The sequence below is a fragment of the Hyperolius riggenbachi genome, chromosome 1, assembly GCF_040937935.1.
Source record: "Hyperolius riggenbachi isolate aHypRig1 chromosome 1, aHypRig1.pri, whole genome shotgun sequence".
Taxonomy (NCBI): domain Eukaryota; kingdom Metazoa; phylum Chordata; class Amphibia; order Anura; family Hyperoliidae; genus Hyperolius; species Hyperolius riggenbachi.
In genome coordinates this window covers 517978485-517996669 of record NC_090646.1, presented here as the reverse complement: position 1 = coordinate 517996669, position 18185 = coordinate 517978485, and the positions used below count along the sequence as shown (strand labels likewise).

Below are 18185 nucleotides of genomic sequence, written 5' to 3'. Positions count from 1 at the left end.
GATTCCCGCTGTCACTCGGCAGGGAACGCGCTAATCCCCGCCTCCTGGGTTGACGCCAATCAGCATTAGGCGGTCCTGGCGGCGCCACCCTCCCACCGACGTCGGGAGTAAGTTACAAATGAAACTGACTGGATTCGACTGCAACACAACCAGCGATAACCCCAACTTGCCTATGCAATGGTAACAGTTTTGGACTTAGTTCTACACTTGGATTAGAGGCGCCTAATGCCATGTTGTGCAACCTGTGGCAGTCCACTCCTTCTTGAGCCCACTGCTGCGCAGGACCCTCTTCTTTATGGGCACACTCCTGACCAGGTACACGTGCATTCGTTCTGCGCATGCACAAGCACGGTTTGCACATGCCCAGTAGAACAAAGCTGCTCATGGTTGCCCAGTATGGATGCGCATGAGACCTTAGAAAAGTCAGCAGACAGATAAAATTAATATCAAACAAAAAATTTTGATTTTTGTTTTAAATTGCCTTTTCTGATGCAAGAGGAGGTTCCAAAAGATAGTGGAACACCAACAAGAATCAATGCCTAACATTCTACTCGCTGCAGCAAGTCAGCCTTTTAAGCAATGACACCAGGATCCTAGTGGTAGGATAGATCAATGACACACCACTGAAATAAATAAGTACACATAGACCATTAAAAGACTTTATTTGAAAAGAGACAAGAAAGCATGTTTCAGACCAGCCTAGCTTTTAGTTCTAGCTAGCAATAACCATTACCAGAGAGTCAAAGGACTAACCGGAGAAAGCCAACACCTACCATGACTGAAACTGATTAACATGGACTGAGATTAAAAACAACTCCGATGTAGACAATACAAAGGCATAAAAAAGGATGCTGGACTGGAGCTAACCACTAAAATACACAACATAGATAATACACTTATGAGAAATATGTCCAGTCAAGCATTCTCTCTAAGTAAAGCAAAAAACAATACACTGTTCTAAAAGGACCCAGAATCTGGGGAACAGGATGCCCTGGAAAATCGTGACAAGAAAAAAAGATGTATATGTTTAAAAAAAAAAAAAAAAAAATGATATTCCACTTATAGTTGGGGATATCCATGCTGGGGTGATTGCAGGCAGGATTTACACACTTCCCTCACTGTGGTGCAGCTTGCGTGTTCTGATATAAATGAGAAGCTGCATATATAAAAATGAAGAAGAAGAGAAGAAAAATCGGTACTGCAGGTGTTTTATTCCAACATGTGAGGCACAGGGTGCAGTACACATACACAGTGTTTCTTTAAAAATCACATACCATTGCTGCGAAGTGTGGAGGTGCGGTGGGTGCTGGGCACAAAAAGCCTGAGGATTGAGTAAACAAAGGGGGCCCTATCTAATTGTCATAAATCGGCTAACATCCTCCCAAGACCTATTTGGATGTTTTGTTTCAATTAAGGCATCGTAATGACATGTATTTATGTTTCTAAAAAAAAATAAAAATCTATGTATTCCCTTTTGATGTTGCATGTACTGTATATATAGCTGTGCGCTTTAACAACTTGTCACCATACAGGATTTAAGTCTGATGAAGGCAGAATAGCTGAAAGCTTACTCTTATTTTTTTCAAGCTAGCCAATAAATGGTAACATCCTGATTCAAAGCTCTTTGTTAAAGTGGACCTGAACTGTTGCACAGGACAGAAGGAAAACAGAGAGAAATGCACCCTGTATGTATTTGGAGAGTTTACCCTGTTTAATTCCCCCTGATTTATGTGTAATCAGAAGGTGTCACATGGCTGCCACGGCAAAGATGGCAGATAAGCTCGTTTGAAAGCACAGGGTATTAACATTATGTCGGCTTCCATGAATCAGGAAGTAGAAACAGTGCATATTTATTTAAGGATTTGTATCAGCTGTAAAAAAGAAATGCTTTTTGTTTAAACATTTTTTATGCCCTTTTATATCCTTTAGAACAGAGAGGACTTCTGGGTTCAGGTCCGCTTTAATATCTAGAGCATTCTCCAAAAAAGGAGTAAAAACCTTCTTGTTAAATCAGCTTTGAATCACTGATGTAGCCAGAAAGACATGCCACTAAGGACTGCAGGTGTGAATCTATCCAATCACTAAGATCCGTACCCACCAGAAGACTTTAGCGTAAAATCATTGACGAATGACCGTTTGTTAGGTGCTGTTCACCAACAGATGATTACACGATATAATTGTTTGCTTTGAAAAACCGTCATGATGGATCCAATCGTGGACTGTCGTTCCAGTCTCCATTGACCCCTTGCATGTTTGGGCCATCATTACCATGGTGCGTGATTGCAGAAGATTGGTCGTGGAATGATCGTTCATCGCATTTTTCGTAGCCACATATCCCCGATCCACCTTCCGTGGCCTTTGGGTGGGTATTTAGCTTAAAGGGAACCTAAAGTCTAGTTAAAAAGGCAGTTTTACTTACCTGGGGCTTCCACTGCTCCCCCGCCGCCCTGCACATCCCGTCAGGTAAGTAAAACTGCCTTTTTTTTATAACTAGACTTTATGTTCCCTTTACGGGAACTAATGCTTGCCACTACAGGGCGATCTTCAAGTGGAAAGACACGCTTATGCAGTTTAGGGAGATTATAGAAGATAAAAACCATTAGATGTGTTCTCTTTGACTAGAATTAGGACTACAAATATAAAACTTCTCTTGTAACAAGACCTTAAATAAATCCTTCTCATAAGCATGGATAGGATCCAAAAGACAACGTAGAGAAGTATCCAGGTCCAGTTAATTGATTGTTTATGTAGAACAGAATTTCTCAACTCCCCAACAGTGCATGTTCTGCAGAAACCCACAAACATTCACAGATGAGGTAGTTAATGAGCTCTGCTGAGAAACTAACTACCTCTGTGGATTTCCACAAAACGTGTACTGCCAGTGGTACTTGAGGAATAAGTTGAGAACATTTAGTCAAAGGCATGTGTCTAGAGTATTATTAGGAGCTAAAATACATTTGTTCTAAGCCTCAAAATAGAAATAACTCAGAAGCAGGGATGAGAAGACAAGAGCGAGATTCAGTTTCACCTTCTGCAAAATTGTACCAGCGTGTTGGTGGGTTGCGACGTGGCAAGCAAGCAGATATGTCCGCCTCCTGCCAATATTCTGCATGCTGTTCTCCATGTTCCCACCACTGCTGCCTACACAGCCAGCAGTTTGCTCCTCCCCCACTAACGCTGGTTCAGTTTTGCGGCAGGTGAAACCGGATTTCCCTCTTGCCTGCTCATCCCTGCTCAGAAGCTGGTATAAAACCGATCTAATTAGACATTTTCTATAGACTTTCCAGTTCCCCATTTGGCGTAAGGACTGTGAGATTTCCACGCGCTGCCTGGTCTTCTTCAATAGCTTGAAATAATGACTTGAAATTTCCAGCTCCAAAACCCTGAAAAAATACAAGCGCAATCATAACATTTAATACAAAATATAATGCGCACGTAAAACACACAGAGGTGTCCAGTTAAAAAAAATGCTATCTTTTTCTTTGAACATTGTTGAAGCTGCGTTGACTTCAGTTATACAGTTGCATACCTCCCAACTTTTTGAGATAAGAAAGAGGGATACTTAAGCCACGCCCCTGCCACACCCCTGATCACGGCCCATCACACACCTGGTCACGCATACCATAAAGATGTCATAAGAAAAATATGTTGTTTTATTATTCAAACCACACTCCTCCTTTCTATCCTGGTTCATTTTCCTTCATATTAACATTTTAAAATTAGTAATATATCAATTTAAAGTTTAGAGTCAATCAAACATTTTTTAGTAGAGAAATATATATATTTACATAGAAAGAGGGATAAAGTCCTGAAAAAGGGACAAATGAGGAGGCCAGAGGGTCAGGGCTCGCAAAGAGGGACTGTCCCTCCAAAAGAGGGACAGTTGGGAGCCATGCAGTTGCATATTGAAAGGGTCAATTTTTTAGGAAAAAAAAATTGTGTATCATTGGATGCTTTATATATCAAAAGCTTCACCTCACAGTCAAAGTTTAGTAAATCACCCCAATGACTGTGAAAGATGGGTCATACAACACAACATGAAGAATTATGAAGTATTACATAGATTCATTCTAATATTTTTGTCCTTATCTCAACACTGTACAGCTGTGGAAGGGTGGTTTGGAAATGGTGGTATATTTGATGTCATCTCTGCAGCCCCTGATGTTGGTAAGCAGCCACACATTACTGGCATATATACCGGCATAGTATATGGGGTGTCCCACAATGCATCACTGCTGAATATGCAAATCATCCTTTTTAGCCCCTTACACATTCTGATTGGCCATGAGTTTGCTGGGCAATCTGTAACTCTGGGTGTTTCAAGACCTACCTCATAGAGCCATATAAATTCATGCCATGCACTGATGAGGATCAACCAATCCGAAACGGTCTGTATGCATGTTGGATTATTGTGGAACTGCACAATTAACAAGCTGACGCATCATTGCATTCCAGCGGTTCCGGAGGTGTGTATAGCTTTTTAGGGACATCAATTTGATGATTTTCTTATTCATCAGTGATGCATTGTGGGACTTTATAATTAGCACCGTGTAAGGATAGTTTGTTACTCACCTGTCATCACTCCTGTGAGTCCCACGCAGCTCCTCACTCCGTCTTCTTCCTTCTGTGATGGCAGATAGACATTGGCCCAAAGTGCTTCCTGGTGCTGGCTTCCCTCTGTTGCTAGGCGTGTGCCTCTGACCCTTATATTGCAGTGGCCATAGGCGGTACTGCACCCTCCCTAATTGAGAGGCAGGGTATTTAAACCCTGCACTCTCACAGATGGATGCTGCTGCATGCTGGTCACAGCCACGGCGTGCTCACTCTGCTCTCTCCCTTCTAGAATCCCTTCCAAGTCGTTTCCCTTTGGTTATCCCTATTTTGTCCCTGCCTGCCTGCCTGCCAGCCTGCTATTCTGCACTGGCCTAACTTGATCCCTGCCTGTCAGTTCCTGCCACTTAGCCTGCATTGCCTACATTGGATCCCTGTAAGCTCCCTCCTGTCAGCCATCCTTCCTTGATTCCCTGGTTCCCTATCCCTGCAGTCATTTCCCTGAATACATCACCAACAATCTGTCTCCTGCCTCACTCTTTCTGCCCGCTGCACTCCTGGGGTACGCCTCTGCCTGCCTGTTCCCCTCCAGGAACTTTCTCTTATCTCCGCAGCATCCTGGGGTTTCCCCTTGCCTGCCAGTTCCCCTCCTTGGAATTCCACAGTCACCTGCAGAATCCCAGGGATTCCCTCAGCCTGCCATTTCCCTCTGGGAACTCTCCTGTCACCGCAGCATCCCGGGGTTACCCTCACCCTGCCAGTTCCTCCAGGAGCCCTCCAGTCTCCTACAGCTTTCCTGGGATTTCCCCAGCCTGTCCACTCACTCCAGGTAGTCCCTATAGCTAGCTCCCTTCCTGGGGATTCCTCCAGCCTGTCCACATCCCCCCACCTCCCGGGTACCTCGTCTGTCAGCACCTTTCCCAGCGGCTACCTAGACTGTCAGTATTTCCGGGACTTACCCTGTCAGTCAGTACCCTCCTGGGATCCTTGCTGTCAGATCTTTACCCTGGATTCTCCCTGCCTGTCCATTGTCATCCTGGGTGCTCGTCAGACAGCTCCCTTCCCGGGATAATCCTGCCAGTTTGTTTCTCCTCCTGGGTTCCCTCCAGTCTGTGCCCTCCCTGGCATCTGTAGTGGTAAGGCCTTCCCAACCAGCTAGTCAGTCCTGCCTCGATTGCTCTATGGTCCGCACTGCTCCAGACCCCTCCTCTCCCATCAGATACCCTCTGTTCTTCCCATCACTGGTGCATTAGTCCTGGGGGTCGTGACCTGTGAGCACCAGGCAGCAAAGTGGCCCATCATCCCTTGCAGGGTGCGTTGATGAAGAACCGTGCCTGGTTAGAGCCCACGCCCTGGGGCTGCCCGCCACTTGTTACCACTGACGGAAATAACAGAACCCCAATGATTCACAAGAACCCTGACACACAGTCCCAAAACTTACCAGTATTTAGACAGCATTTCACATCAATTGGCAGGGATTTCCCAAAACAAATTACGTAGAGTCCCTTACCCTAAACCTCCAAATTTAAGTAGGCATAGGCATCCCTTTCCCCAAAACACCAAACATACTTAGGTGGAGTACCCCCATAGATCCCCAAACATAATTTCTTGCTCTGCAGACCAGCCTAATGGTGATCCCCATCCTATGCCCCTTATAGTTTTCCCTTGAAGCTCAGGATTATAGTCACCTTTGTCTACAAATGTCATATTATTGGTAGTATTTGAACCATGTTCTTTCCAAGAGTAGAACTGCACTTATTAGATCAACTCCAAGTTAAACAGATTAATGTCCAATGCTATCTAGGATGAAACTACATCCACCCAATGTGTGTTTTATATCATTGTGGCCAGATTAAGTAAGTGGATGTAGGCACTTCATGTTCAATACAGATGATTGCCAATGCGGGTTCTACAGTTTAATTGCAGTATGGGATCTTCCAAACTACAATATAATATCGATAGGATGTGGTCCGCAACAAAATCTCTCCACAAAAGATTATAATTTATTTAGGACGTATCCTTACAGCAGATGAAAAAGTACATAAACTAGCTTATGTACTTCTTCATCTGCTGTAAGGATACGTCCTAAATAAATTATAATCTTTTGTGGAGAGACTTTGTTGCGGACCACATCCTTTCAATATTTACTTCTGTACTCAGGCCTGGCCTTGGGTCCAGCACTGGTCTACAAAGTGCAGTTGAGCGGTGATCCATTCTTCTATATTTGCTACAATATAATATCCTTGTACAGCAGCACTCTAAAACTTACATGTATACAACTACTTCATGCTTGAACATAATGCCACTGGTTTAGGCCTGGGCCTGATTTACTAAAGTTTTTTGTAATCTGTAAATCAATGGAAAACATAAGTGAATCAGGTCCAGTGACTTCTGTTTCTACAGCTTTATATTAAAGAGACTCTGAAGTGAGAATAAATCTCACTTCAGAGCTTATATTCAGCAGGGGCATGTGTGCCCCTGCTAAAACGCCGCTATCCCGCGGCTAAACGGGGGTCCCTTACCTCCCAAATCCCCTCGTGGAGTCCCGGGGATCTCTTCCTGAAGAGGCAGGGCTAATGGCCGCAGCCCTGCCTCCATGCGCGTCTATCAGCGCGTATCTCCGCCTCTCCCCCGCCCCTCTCAGTCTTAATTCGCTGAGAGGGGCGGGGGAGAGGCGGCGATGCGCCGCTGATAGACGGCGCTGAGAGGCAGGGCTGCATCCGTTAGCCCTGCCTCAACAGCAGCAAAATCTACGACCAAGTTGGTCGCAGATTTTGCAGGGAGGGATTTGGGAGGAAAGGGACCCCCATTTAGCCGCGGGATAGCGGCGTTTTAGCAGGGGCACACATGCCCCTGTTGGATATAAGCTCTGAAGCGAGATTTATTCTCGCTTCAGTGTCTCTTTAAAGAGACTCTTTACTAAAAAAAAAAAGTCCCCCCCGGGGGGTACTCACCTCGGGAGGGGGAAGCCTCAGGGTCTCAATGAGGCTTCCCCCATCCCTGTAGCTGCAGGCAATCCAGCTCTGGCTCCCCCAAAGCGTCCCGCAATCCTGGCTCGACAAGCCTGACAAGGCTTGATATATTTATCTTCCTTGGCTCTAGCGGGTGGCGCTGTTGCGGCTTTCAGCGCAGAGATAAGCGTAAATAGCCTATCTCTGTCAGGTCCGCTCTACTACGCAGGTGCAGGAGACTTGCGCCTGCGCTGTAGAGCGGACCGCCTATCTCCGAGCCAGGAGCGTAGCTAGAAATGACTGGGCCCCATAGCAAAACATTTTCATGGGCCCCCCCCATGACCTTCCAACCCCACGAAGCATATAGGTCAGCCAAACATGGGTGCCACTGCCCCCCCAGCATATAGGTTAGCCAGACATAGGTGCCACTGCTTCCCCCAGCATATAGGTTAGCCAGACATGGGTGCCACTGCCTCCCCAGCATATAGGTTAGCCAGACATGGGTGCCACTGCCACCCCAGCATATAGGTTAGCCAGACATGGGTGCCACTGCTTCCCCCAGCATATAGGTTAGCCAGACATGGGTGCCACTGCTTCCCCCAGCATATAGGTTAGCCAGACATGGGTGCCACTGCTTCCCCCAGCATATAGGTTAGCCAGACATGGGTGCCACTGCCCCCCCAGCATATAGGTTAGCCAGACATGGGTTCCACTGCCCCCCAGCATATAGGTTAGCCAGACATGGGTGCCACTGCCCCCCCCCAGCATGTAGGTTAGCTAGACATGGGTGCCACTGCCCCCCAGCATATAGGTTAGCCTAGGGTGACCATATTTTGATTTCCAAAAAAGAGTTCGATCACAAAAGCATGTGGGTGTGGTCATGGGTGGGGCCAAATATACAAGACCTTAGCAGTGTGCTGTCCAACTTTGCGGGCATGGAGGGCTGTTTTTTTTTTCCAGACCACATGGTGGAGGTCCGGCCGACCACAAAATGCAATCTTATTGGCAGCAGATTTCCCCACAAAATGCAATCTTATTGGCAGCAGATTTCCCCACAAAATGCAATCTTATTGGCAGCAGATTTCCCCACAAAATGCGATCTTATTGGCAGCAGATTTCCCCACAAAATGCAATCTTATTGGCAGCAGATTTCCCCACAAAATTCAATCTTATTGGCAGCAGATTTCCCCACAAAATGCAATCTTATTGGCAGCAGATTTCCCCACAAAATTCAATCTTATTGGCAGCAGATTTCCCCACAAAATTCAATCTTATTGGCAGCAGATTTCCCCACAAATGCAATCTTATTGGCAGCAGATTTCCCCACAAAATGCAATCTTATTGGCAGCAGATTTCCCCACAAATGCAAACTTATTGGCAGCATATTTCCCCACAAATGCAATCTTATTGGCAGCAGATTTCCCCACAAAATGCAATTTTATTGGCAGCTTATTTCCCCACAAATGCAATCTTATTGGCAGCAGATTTCCCCACAAATGCAATCTTATTGGCAGCAGATTCCCCCCCCCCCCTCGCACCTCCGTCCACAGATCACAGCAGCCATACTTACACAGTCCTGCTGCAGCTTGCCAGGCGTGGGGTCGGGTGATGGGTCGGGTCGCTCCGCTCCTGCTCGGGTCCAGGGCACACTCCTCTGCTCCGGCTCCAGTCGCTCACCACAGCACACTTTGAACCTCTGAGGCCGAGGCAGCCAAGCCAGTCCGCAGTCCTCTATCTCTCCGTGAGGCCGTCGCCACCTCACTCCTCCTTCTTCCTCCCTGGCTGGCCGGAAGCCGGGACTATAGAGTAATTGTTGGCCGGCCGCCAGGGAGTATCAATGCGCGCCGGCCAAAAGTAGTCCCCCCTCCTCACACCAGCCAAGCAGCCACTTTAAGAGAAGAGGGGGACTGAGGGGGGCCGGGCGGGGCCCGCTTTTTTATAATTATCGAGGGGGAAGCCCGGACCGGCATTATAATAATTAAAACTAAAAAAAAGTCCTCTGCTGAGCCACGGCCCCCCTGTGACGTAGGGCTGCCGCGGGCCTCATAGCAACCGCTATGGTTGCTATAATGATTGCTACGCCCCTGCTCCGAGCGGAGAGCTGATACTGCGCTGGAGCAGGGAAGGGAAATATTTACATTCCTGCTGTTCGGAGGGGCACAGCGAGACGGCCGTAGGACACAGGAGAACGGGGGAAGCCTCGATAGGATCCGGAGGCTTCTCCCACCCGAGGTGAATACCCAACAGGGGAACTTTTTTTAGTTATAGGTTTTCTTTAAGAGATATCCAGAGAGATACTGAACATCAGCACTAAATAAGTTCTTTTAACTTATATACACATACCTGATGATTATACCGTTGAATAACTTCAAGAAACAGGGTCGGTCTGTCTTGAACTGGCTTAGTAAAAATCTGTAGCAAATACCCTTTATCATCATAATCTACCAGGATTTTCAGTTCCTAAAAGGGAGTTGAAAAGAAATTAAATGTACAATTATTTAACTCAGAGAGACTCAGATTACGTTTTTATTGAACTAACAATTGGTGCCCATTGGGCATGGGTAGGTTTCAAGGTGTGGGAGGGCGAGGCAGAGGGAAATGGGGGATAGGTGACTGAGCAAAAAAAAGCATTACTTGGAGGGTGGATATATGGTTTGTAGGACAGGATTGAAGACATAAAATAAGGTTCAAACATACTGTAGATTTGTATGTGTTTGTTGTTGTTGGGGTGGGGGGATTAGCATATTAGGGCCCAAATGCAATAATCTTTTTTTTTTTCTCCTGGATTTTTTCCTAGGAGATACTTTATCATTTTCCCCTTAAAAAGTTCCAAAAACTAGGTGAAAAAGTATGATTACAGTCATTTTTAGCATTTTCTTGTTTTCTGGTGGTTGACCTCCCTGGCGGTTTATTAAATCCGCCAGGGGGCAGCAAATACGTTTTTAAAAAATATATTTTTTTTTTCATGTAGCAAGACAACGTCTCGCTACATGATAGCAGCTGCTCGGCGGCATCCCCCCAGCCCCTCCGATCGCCGAAGAACGGGATCTCTTGGAGGGCTTCCCCGTCGCCATGGCGACAGGGCGGGATGACGTCACCGACGTCATCGACATCGTGACGTCAAAGGGGAATCCGATCCACCCCACAGCGCTGCCTGGTACTGATTGGCCAGGCAGCGCACGGGGTCTGGGGGGGGGGGCGGCTGCGGCGCGACGGATAGCATCGGATCGGCGGGTAGCGGTGGCGATCGGAGGTTACACGCAGCTAGCAAAGTGCTAGCTGCGTGTAACAAAAAAAAAAATATGCAAATCGGCCCAGCGGGGCCTGAGCGGTGCCTCCCGGCGGCATAGCCCGACCTCAGCTCGGGCTTACCGCCAGGGAGGTTGAGATTATTCACAGTAACCTAAAGTTATTAAAACTAAGATCCTCTTGATTAACATTTAAATTATTCAAACACTGATGGGCTGAAGTGGTTATTATGCGCTCCGCAGCTGCATAGTTTTTGTACTGATTGATTAGCACAACGCTACTTTAGAATTTTGATTGACACACTGTTGAAAGTGAGCAATGCTGCATAGTGGAAAAACAAAACAATTTTTAAATGTTAAAGCGGAACTGAACTTCCTCTCTGCTCTAAAAGATATGCAACCGCATGATAAACTTTAAAGAAAAACATTTCTTTGCTACAGCTGATACAAATCCTGCAATAAATCTGCAGTGTATCTACTTCCTGCTTTCATGGAAGCAGACATATTGTTAACATCCTGTGTTTTCAAATGAGCTTATCTGCCATGGCAAGCAGGTGGCACAGGAGAGAGATCACATTTTTGTGATTATACACAATTGAGGGGAAATTAGGCTAAACTCTCTAGATAAATACAGGGTGCATTTCTCCTTCTGTCCTGTGCAAGAGTTCAGGTCCACTTTAATGTGCAAAACACATGTACAATATTCCCTCAATTGGTGTTGCCCACCAGGATTGTGACACTGCAGGCCCCCAATGCTCTACAGACATGTTCAGGTAAATTCACTAAAGGTACATGCGGTCCTGGCAGCGTAGTGTGCGCTCTTAAGTTACGCGCAATACTTACAAGTGCCATGCTATGTCCTGTAGTGTGACCCCGTTACTTCACTATAGCTATATGAGAGAGATTTACTGTATTGTATAAATCGTTTACTAAATGCTGGAGTTGTCTAAATTATTAGGTAACCAGACAGCACTGGGTTCAAATGCATCTACATGTTCTTATGCCTGTAGTTATGCATTTGGCAGATATGGTATATAGCAGTTAAAAACTGCTAACATGAAAATGAAGTAAAAATGCTAATATATGAGGCATCAAAGAAATACTTGGTTATGTCTGTTGAAGTCAAATTAAAGAGACTCTGTAACAAAATGTCCAGCCTTATTTCTTCTATCCTATAAGTTAAGTTCCTATACCTGTTCTAATGTGCTCTGGCTTACTGCAGCCTTTTCTAGTTGCACCATCTCTGTAATACATCTAATCTTCTTTTCTTTGTCAAGCTTTGTCAACCCAGAGAGGAAGGAGCTGCCTCTACTGTGATAGGGACAAATTATGCACGCCCCCTCCAGGCTCTGTGTGCTTTGTTTATTTCACATTCACAGACAGGTCCCTGCTCTCAGTCTCAGCATGTCTGTGAGGCTGTGGGAGGAGGGAGCTGCCTGTCACATGCTGACAATATGTTACCCAGACACAAGCGCAGAGCCCAGACTCCTGGCTCAGAAGAAACAGCTGTTTTTATAAAGGAGTCTGATGATTCCTGTCACGCTTCAGTGGCCCAGAGCTGCAGAGGCAGAAGGTAAAACTTTTTCTAAACCTGTACAAAACATCTGAAGGCTGCATTCACTATGTAATAATAAAAACTTGTCATGCAAACATAAGGCAGTATACATCCTGTTTCTTTTCAGTATACGTCCTGTTTCGGCAGCCATCTTTACTGTTTAACAAACTGTCGCAGGAGCCCTAGTGGTCGGAATGCGAAATGCCTTCCAAACGGTGCCAGCGCACGGATCGTGCGAACTCTGGTCGCAGTCAATGCGTAGGAACCGTTGGGAATTGGCCGCAGACAAACCAGAAGGGAGCCTGTGAGGTACGGTAATTACAACTTACACACGATTTCAGGGTATAACTGCCACCACCACTGGTATGGGCCAGTGGACCCGACTGACTGACTAGTCCTGCGAATAAAAATGGTTAAACACACTCTATTCTGTCTAGATATCAACAATAGTAGTAGCGTCTCTCCAGAGACCTGGGATCAGTTTCTGTGTATGGCTGAAAAGCAGGGTAGCGGAACAGTGAATGACTTTGATAAAGTCTTTTATTCACTGCAATATAAATAATTAATATATACAGACAATTATTAAAATCAACAATTATTGAAACATTAATAGCCAGTATGAAAAATAAAAGAAAGGGAGAAAAAATACTTAGTTCCTGGAAAGATGTCCTTTAGTGGGAAGAATCAAAGTTCCTTGGTAAAGTCCTTTGTTTCAGCTCAATTTAAAATCCAAGCAAAATGGAAAATGTCCTTTGTTTCAGTTCAAACAAGATGGCCGATCAAGATGGCCGCTAGCCATGTGTCCTCTGGCTAGCACCAGACAGCTCTCATACAGATGGAATGTGGAGGACTGAGGGCCCGCCTGCCGGCCATGTGCTTTTGATGAAGCTGATTTGGGGGTGTGGCAATGCCGGCCCCCTCTGAGTTACCAACCAATGACAGTTCATTCCCTTTGAGAGATTTTAGGGCTAAACTTATAAAATGCCGTAACTCATGAACAAATACATGTCATATTTAGGGGGATAGCAGATTCATACTTGTTGGAAAATACAGATTAATATGATATCAGACATGGCTAGGGCAGCGGGTCAGGTTACTGAGAAGATTCATACCGCAATAACCGGACGGGCTATGGTGATGAATTTCATATCAGCACGTGGGGCAGACTTTAATGAATAAGACTATATGAATTTTATAGCTGTGCGATATACGGTCTCCATTTAATAGGTAAGAAACCCTATACCACAGGTTTTCATATCTGCCTTGTCGGTGCCGCTCCGGCTGCTTTGTCATGGCCCCCTGGAGAGCCAGTTTCCTGGTTCTTTTAATGGGGCCATCTGGCTGTGGGGGGAAAGGAGCTGGTCCCTGCAGGGAATATGGCCACGTGCGACATTCCTGAGGGGTGAGGCATTCCTGAGGGGTTAGGGGAATGCTTTGCTCACAGGGGAACAGATCTCTGGATTAAAAAAACACAAAAGTGTCGTTTTCTGATCGCTTGCACGACTGCACAGATCCGACAGGGAGCGATCAGGAAATCGACTCTGAATTCTCTAGATTCACCTGCGTTTCTCACGGCTGTTCCGTGACACAAACCGTTTATAAAACTCTTATTTATTGCCAATATTGCGGCGGAGAGCGACAAAAATGTCAAAAGGGGGCTAGAAGATGTCCCCGAACAGGCTGAAATGTTTATTTATAGAACATTTCTTCAATACAGATTCTCTTTAGATAGAGTGACCAGATTTTTGTAGGCTCAACCTGGGACAGGGTCGGGGGGGATGGGGGGGGGCGTGCACAGCGCGCCGCGCCAAAAAATGTGGTGCCTGCCGTGCCGGTAAATGGGCGTGGCCATAACATTCTATGGGCGGAGCTAACGTAATGATGCAACAGCGAGGCATAAGAAACCAGTGTTTATGCCGTGATGTGATCAAACGAGGATTCGCATCATGGGTGTGCAGAAACTGTGTGATGCTATTTAATAGTATACCATAACTCCAAAGCAGCAAACACAGCCAACTATGACCATTAAATAATAAATGCAGCAACAGTTACCCCAGACACCACAAAATAAACGCAATGGGCAACATGTCAGCACAAAATAAACGCATTGCGGGCAACATTTCAGCACAAAATAAACGCATTGCGGGCAACATTTCAGCACAAAATAAACGCAATGGGGGCAAACATGTCAGTACAAAATAAACGCAATGGGGGAAAACATGTCAGTACAACATAAACGCAATGGGGGCAAACATGTCAGTACAAAATAAACGCACTGCGGGAAAACATGTCAGCACAAAATAAATGCAATGCGGGCAACATGTTAGCACAAAATAAACGCTAGGAAGACACTGACTGTGTGGGTGAGGGTGACAATGACTGGGTGGGAGAGGGTGACACTCGGTGAGGAGGGTGACACTAGGTGAGGAGGGTGACAAGGACTGGGTGGGGGAGGGTGACACTGGGGAGAAGGGTGACAAGGACTGGGTGGGGGAGGGTGACACTGGGGGAGAAGGGTGACAAGGACTGGGTGGGGGAGGGTGACACTAGGGGAGGAGGGTGACAAGGACTGGGTGGGGGAGGGTGACACTGGGGGAGAAGGGTGACAAGGACTGGGTGGGGGAGGGTGACACCAGGAGCAGAGAAGACACTGACAGGGCGCTCTCACCCATTTCTTCTCCTCTTCGTTTAGCTGCCTGGTCTCCACTCTCCATGTGGTTGCCGGAGGGTGTGCGCAGGTTGGGGGCGTGCCTGATGCGGCCAGGCGGCTGCTCCGATTAGAGGAGCTCTAGGGGCGGAGCTGACAGGCAGGAACAGCACGCTGAGGGACAGGGCTGATGCAGCCCGATATCAGCGCTGATTGGAGGGTAGGCAATGAGCAAGTTGGGGGCGAGGCAAATGTAGCTGGGTGGCCGCGCCTACCAGAGTCCTTCCGACGGTAGCAAGAGTCCTGCAGCTGGGACGTCCCACGGGCAAAAACGGGACGTTTCCCGGGACACAATGGTGCCCGGGACAGGGGACCCCAAAAGCAGGACGTGTCCCACCAAATGCGGGACGTCTGGTCACCGTACTTTAGAGAGGATGCATGCATTAACAAAAACTGGATGAAAAACAATTCGAGATTTGCATTAGCTTTTCACTCATACTAACCTCCAGCTTGTCGATATTTTCTTTAACCTGTATTTTTGCTGTCTTCAGATTATCCCTCAGCGTTTGGTAATAGGTAGATGGAACAGACATGAATTCCATACCCCTTTCTTTTAAATTGATAATCTGAAGAGAAACATTAAAATATATTCAAGAAGCCACATATCTTTACAGCTTCTCACAATGGCCCATATGCTAGTCATTTTTTTTTTTTCACCCGAGTTATCTCCTAGGAGATAATTTTCATCTTCTCTTTAAACTTATTCTTTAAGCATTTTACAATTGAAAAACTACCCAAAAGTTGGTGAAAAAAGTATTATCAATTATATTTTTATTATTTTCTTGCTTGCTGGTGGCTTAAAAAGCATTTTATGACAAGTTGTAAAATTATCACCAGAAGAAAATGCAGGAGAATAAGTGAATTGCATATGGGCCAATGTATGGAGCATGGTACTCACTGCAGCAATGATGTCTGACGTGTTAAGAGCTATGTGCTGGACTCCAGGTCCTCCATAATATTCAATGTATTCCTAGAAGAAAGAAAGGAGCATTTCATGTTAGCATTGCAGCCTGTTTAGGCCTGGGTTCTGAGCTGTTAAATGAAACCTGAAGTGAAAGGCTTGTGTTGGCTGCCATACTTGTTTCCTTTGTGTCATGATTAAAGAAAATTGGATACTTACCTGCCGGTAATTTTCTTTTCCATGTGTATCCATGGCAGCACGATAGGGTTAAGTCCCGCATACTTCACCCCATAGGACAACTGATGTATAAACTAATTCCCTATAGCAGGGGTCCCCAACCTTTTCCGGCCCGGGGACCACTTACTGACCAAATTTTTCTCCGAGGCCCGGGGGGTTGGTTATTGCGCACGCGACCTAGTGGACAGTGTCGTGCGCAGCGGGTTACGGGGGGAGGGGCTGGGGTGCGGCAGCATAGCTAGCATAGTTGCCTCAGTATAGGGAGTTGCCTCAGTATAGGGAATAGCTAATATAGTGTCCAGTATGGGTAGGTAGTGCCCCAGTATAGCTAGTAAAGTGCCCAGTATAGTGCCCCAGTATGGCTAGTAAAGTGCCCAGCATGGCTAGGCTAGTATAGTTACCCCAGTATAGCTAGTAAAGTGCCCACCATGGCTAGTATGGTTACCCCAGTATGGCTAGTATAGTGCCCCAGCATAGCTAGTATAGTGCCCCAGCATGGCTAGTATAGTGCCCCAACATGGCTAGTATACTGCCCCAGCATGGCTAGTATAGTGCCCCAGCATGGCTAGTATAGTGCCCCAGCATGGCTAGTATAGTGCCCCAGCATGGCTAGTATAGTGCCCAGCATGGCTAGTATAGTGCCCCAGCATGGCTAGTATAGTGCCCAGCATGGCTAGTATAGTGCCCAGCATGGCTAGTATAGTGCCCCAGCATGGCTAGTATAGTGCCCAGCATGGCTAGTATAGTGCCCCAGCATGGCTAGTATAGTGCCCAGCATGGCTAGTATAGTGCCCAGCATGGCTAGTATAGTACCCAGCATGGCTAGTATAGTGCCCAGCATGGCTAGTATAGTGCCCCAGCATGGCTAGTATAGTGCCCCAGCATGGCTAGTATAGTGCCCAGCATGGCTAGTATAGTGCCCAGCATGGCTAGTATAGTGCCCCAGCATGGCTAGTATAGTGCCCAGCATGGCTAGTATAGTGCCCAGCTATAGCTAGTATAGTGCCCCAGCATGGCTAGTATAGTGCCCAGTATGCGTAGGTGGTGCCGCCGCTTCTGTTACCTTATGTGCGGGCGGGCGGCCGCTTCCGGATTCCCCCATGCGCCGCTCTCCTTCATGCATGATGAAGTACTATCTCCTCCTATAAGAGCAGCGCGTCTTGCGTCTGCTGTAAGGAGGGAAGGAGGCGGGGCAGCGGCTTCCTGTAGCGGCGATATGCATCGCTGCTACCATGGGAACCGCTGCCCCGCCTCCTTCCCTCCTTACAGCAGACGCAAGACGCGCTGCTGTTATAGGAGGAGATAGTACTTCATGAAGGAGAGCGGCGCATGGGGGAATCCGGAAGCGGCCGCCCGCTCATAAAGTTTTAACTGGCCACCCAGCTATCGTTCTGGACGATGCTGGTAGCCCTTTCCTGTAGCCGGTGACTATAATGAAGAGTCTCTCTGTTTTCCTCATAGATGTTGTTCTAGAAACATATTCCTGTAAAGTGGCACCTACATCCAGGGGGTGTGTTACTCCATTATCCTCATTCCATAGTGTGGGAAGAGTCCAGTCCTGATTGAAGTGATAAAGGGATGCTACTTTCGGGATAAACTGTTGGATTGGCCTCAAGACAACCCTGTCCGGAAAGAACATTAAATAAGGCTCCTCGGAGCTCAAGGCCTGCAGCTCCGATACACGTCTAGCGGACGAAATGGCCACTAGAAATGCTGTCTTGTAGGTTAGATGAAGTATGTTACAATCCGTGGTAGGTGTGAATGGTGGTTGAGATATGACCTCTAACACAAGGGGTAGATCCCATTTTGGGAAAAATGTCTTTCTAGGAGGCTTTTGTTTCATAACTCCCCTCAGAAATTGTATTACTAGAGGGTGTAGAGCCCATCTAGTATCTGTTAGTGCTGACAAGGCTGACACTTGAACTTTTAATGAGTGATACCCTAGGTCTTTATCTAATCCGGTTTGTAGAAACTGTAGTATCTCCTTTACTTGTGGCTTTAGAGGATCAGTCCGCAGTTTATTCGAGAATGTTAT

At 46.6% G+C, this 18185-nt stretch overlaps 1 protein-coding gene across 2 annotated transcripts in view; it reads right to left on the bottom strand.

Moving 5' to 3' along the window:
- Positions 1–645: 645 nt before the first annotated feature.
- HPD (4-hydroxyphenylpyruvate dioxygenase) overlaps positions 646–18185 on the bottom strand; it is an 85526-nt gene continuing 67986 nt past the window's right edge. For both annotated transcript variants that reach the window (XM_068244901.1, XM_068244891.1), the window contains exons 12-15: positions 15911–15982; positions 15456–15578; positions 9846–9962; positions 646–3383 (exon numbers count right to left, since the gene is read on the bottom strand). In XM_068244901.1, the coding sequence (XP_068101002.1) occupies positions 3273–3383; positions 9846–9962; positions 15456–15578; positions 15911–15982 (423 nt within the window). In that variant the 3' untranslated portion in view covers positions 646–3272. The remainder of the gene's footprint in view (positions 3384–9845; positions 9963–15455; positions 15579–15910; positions 15983–18185) is intronic.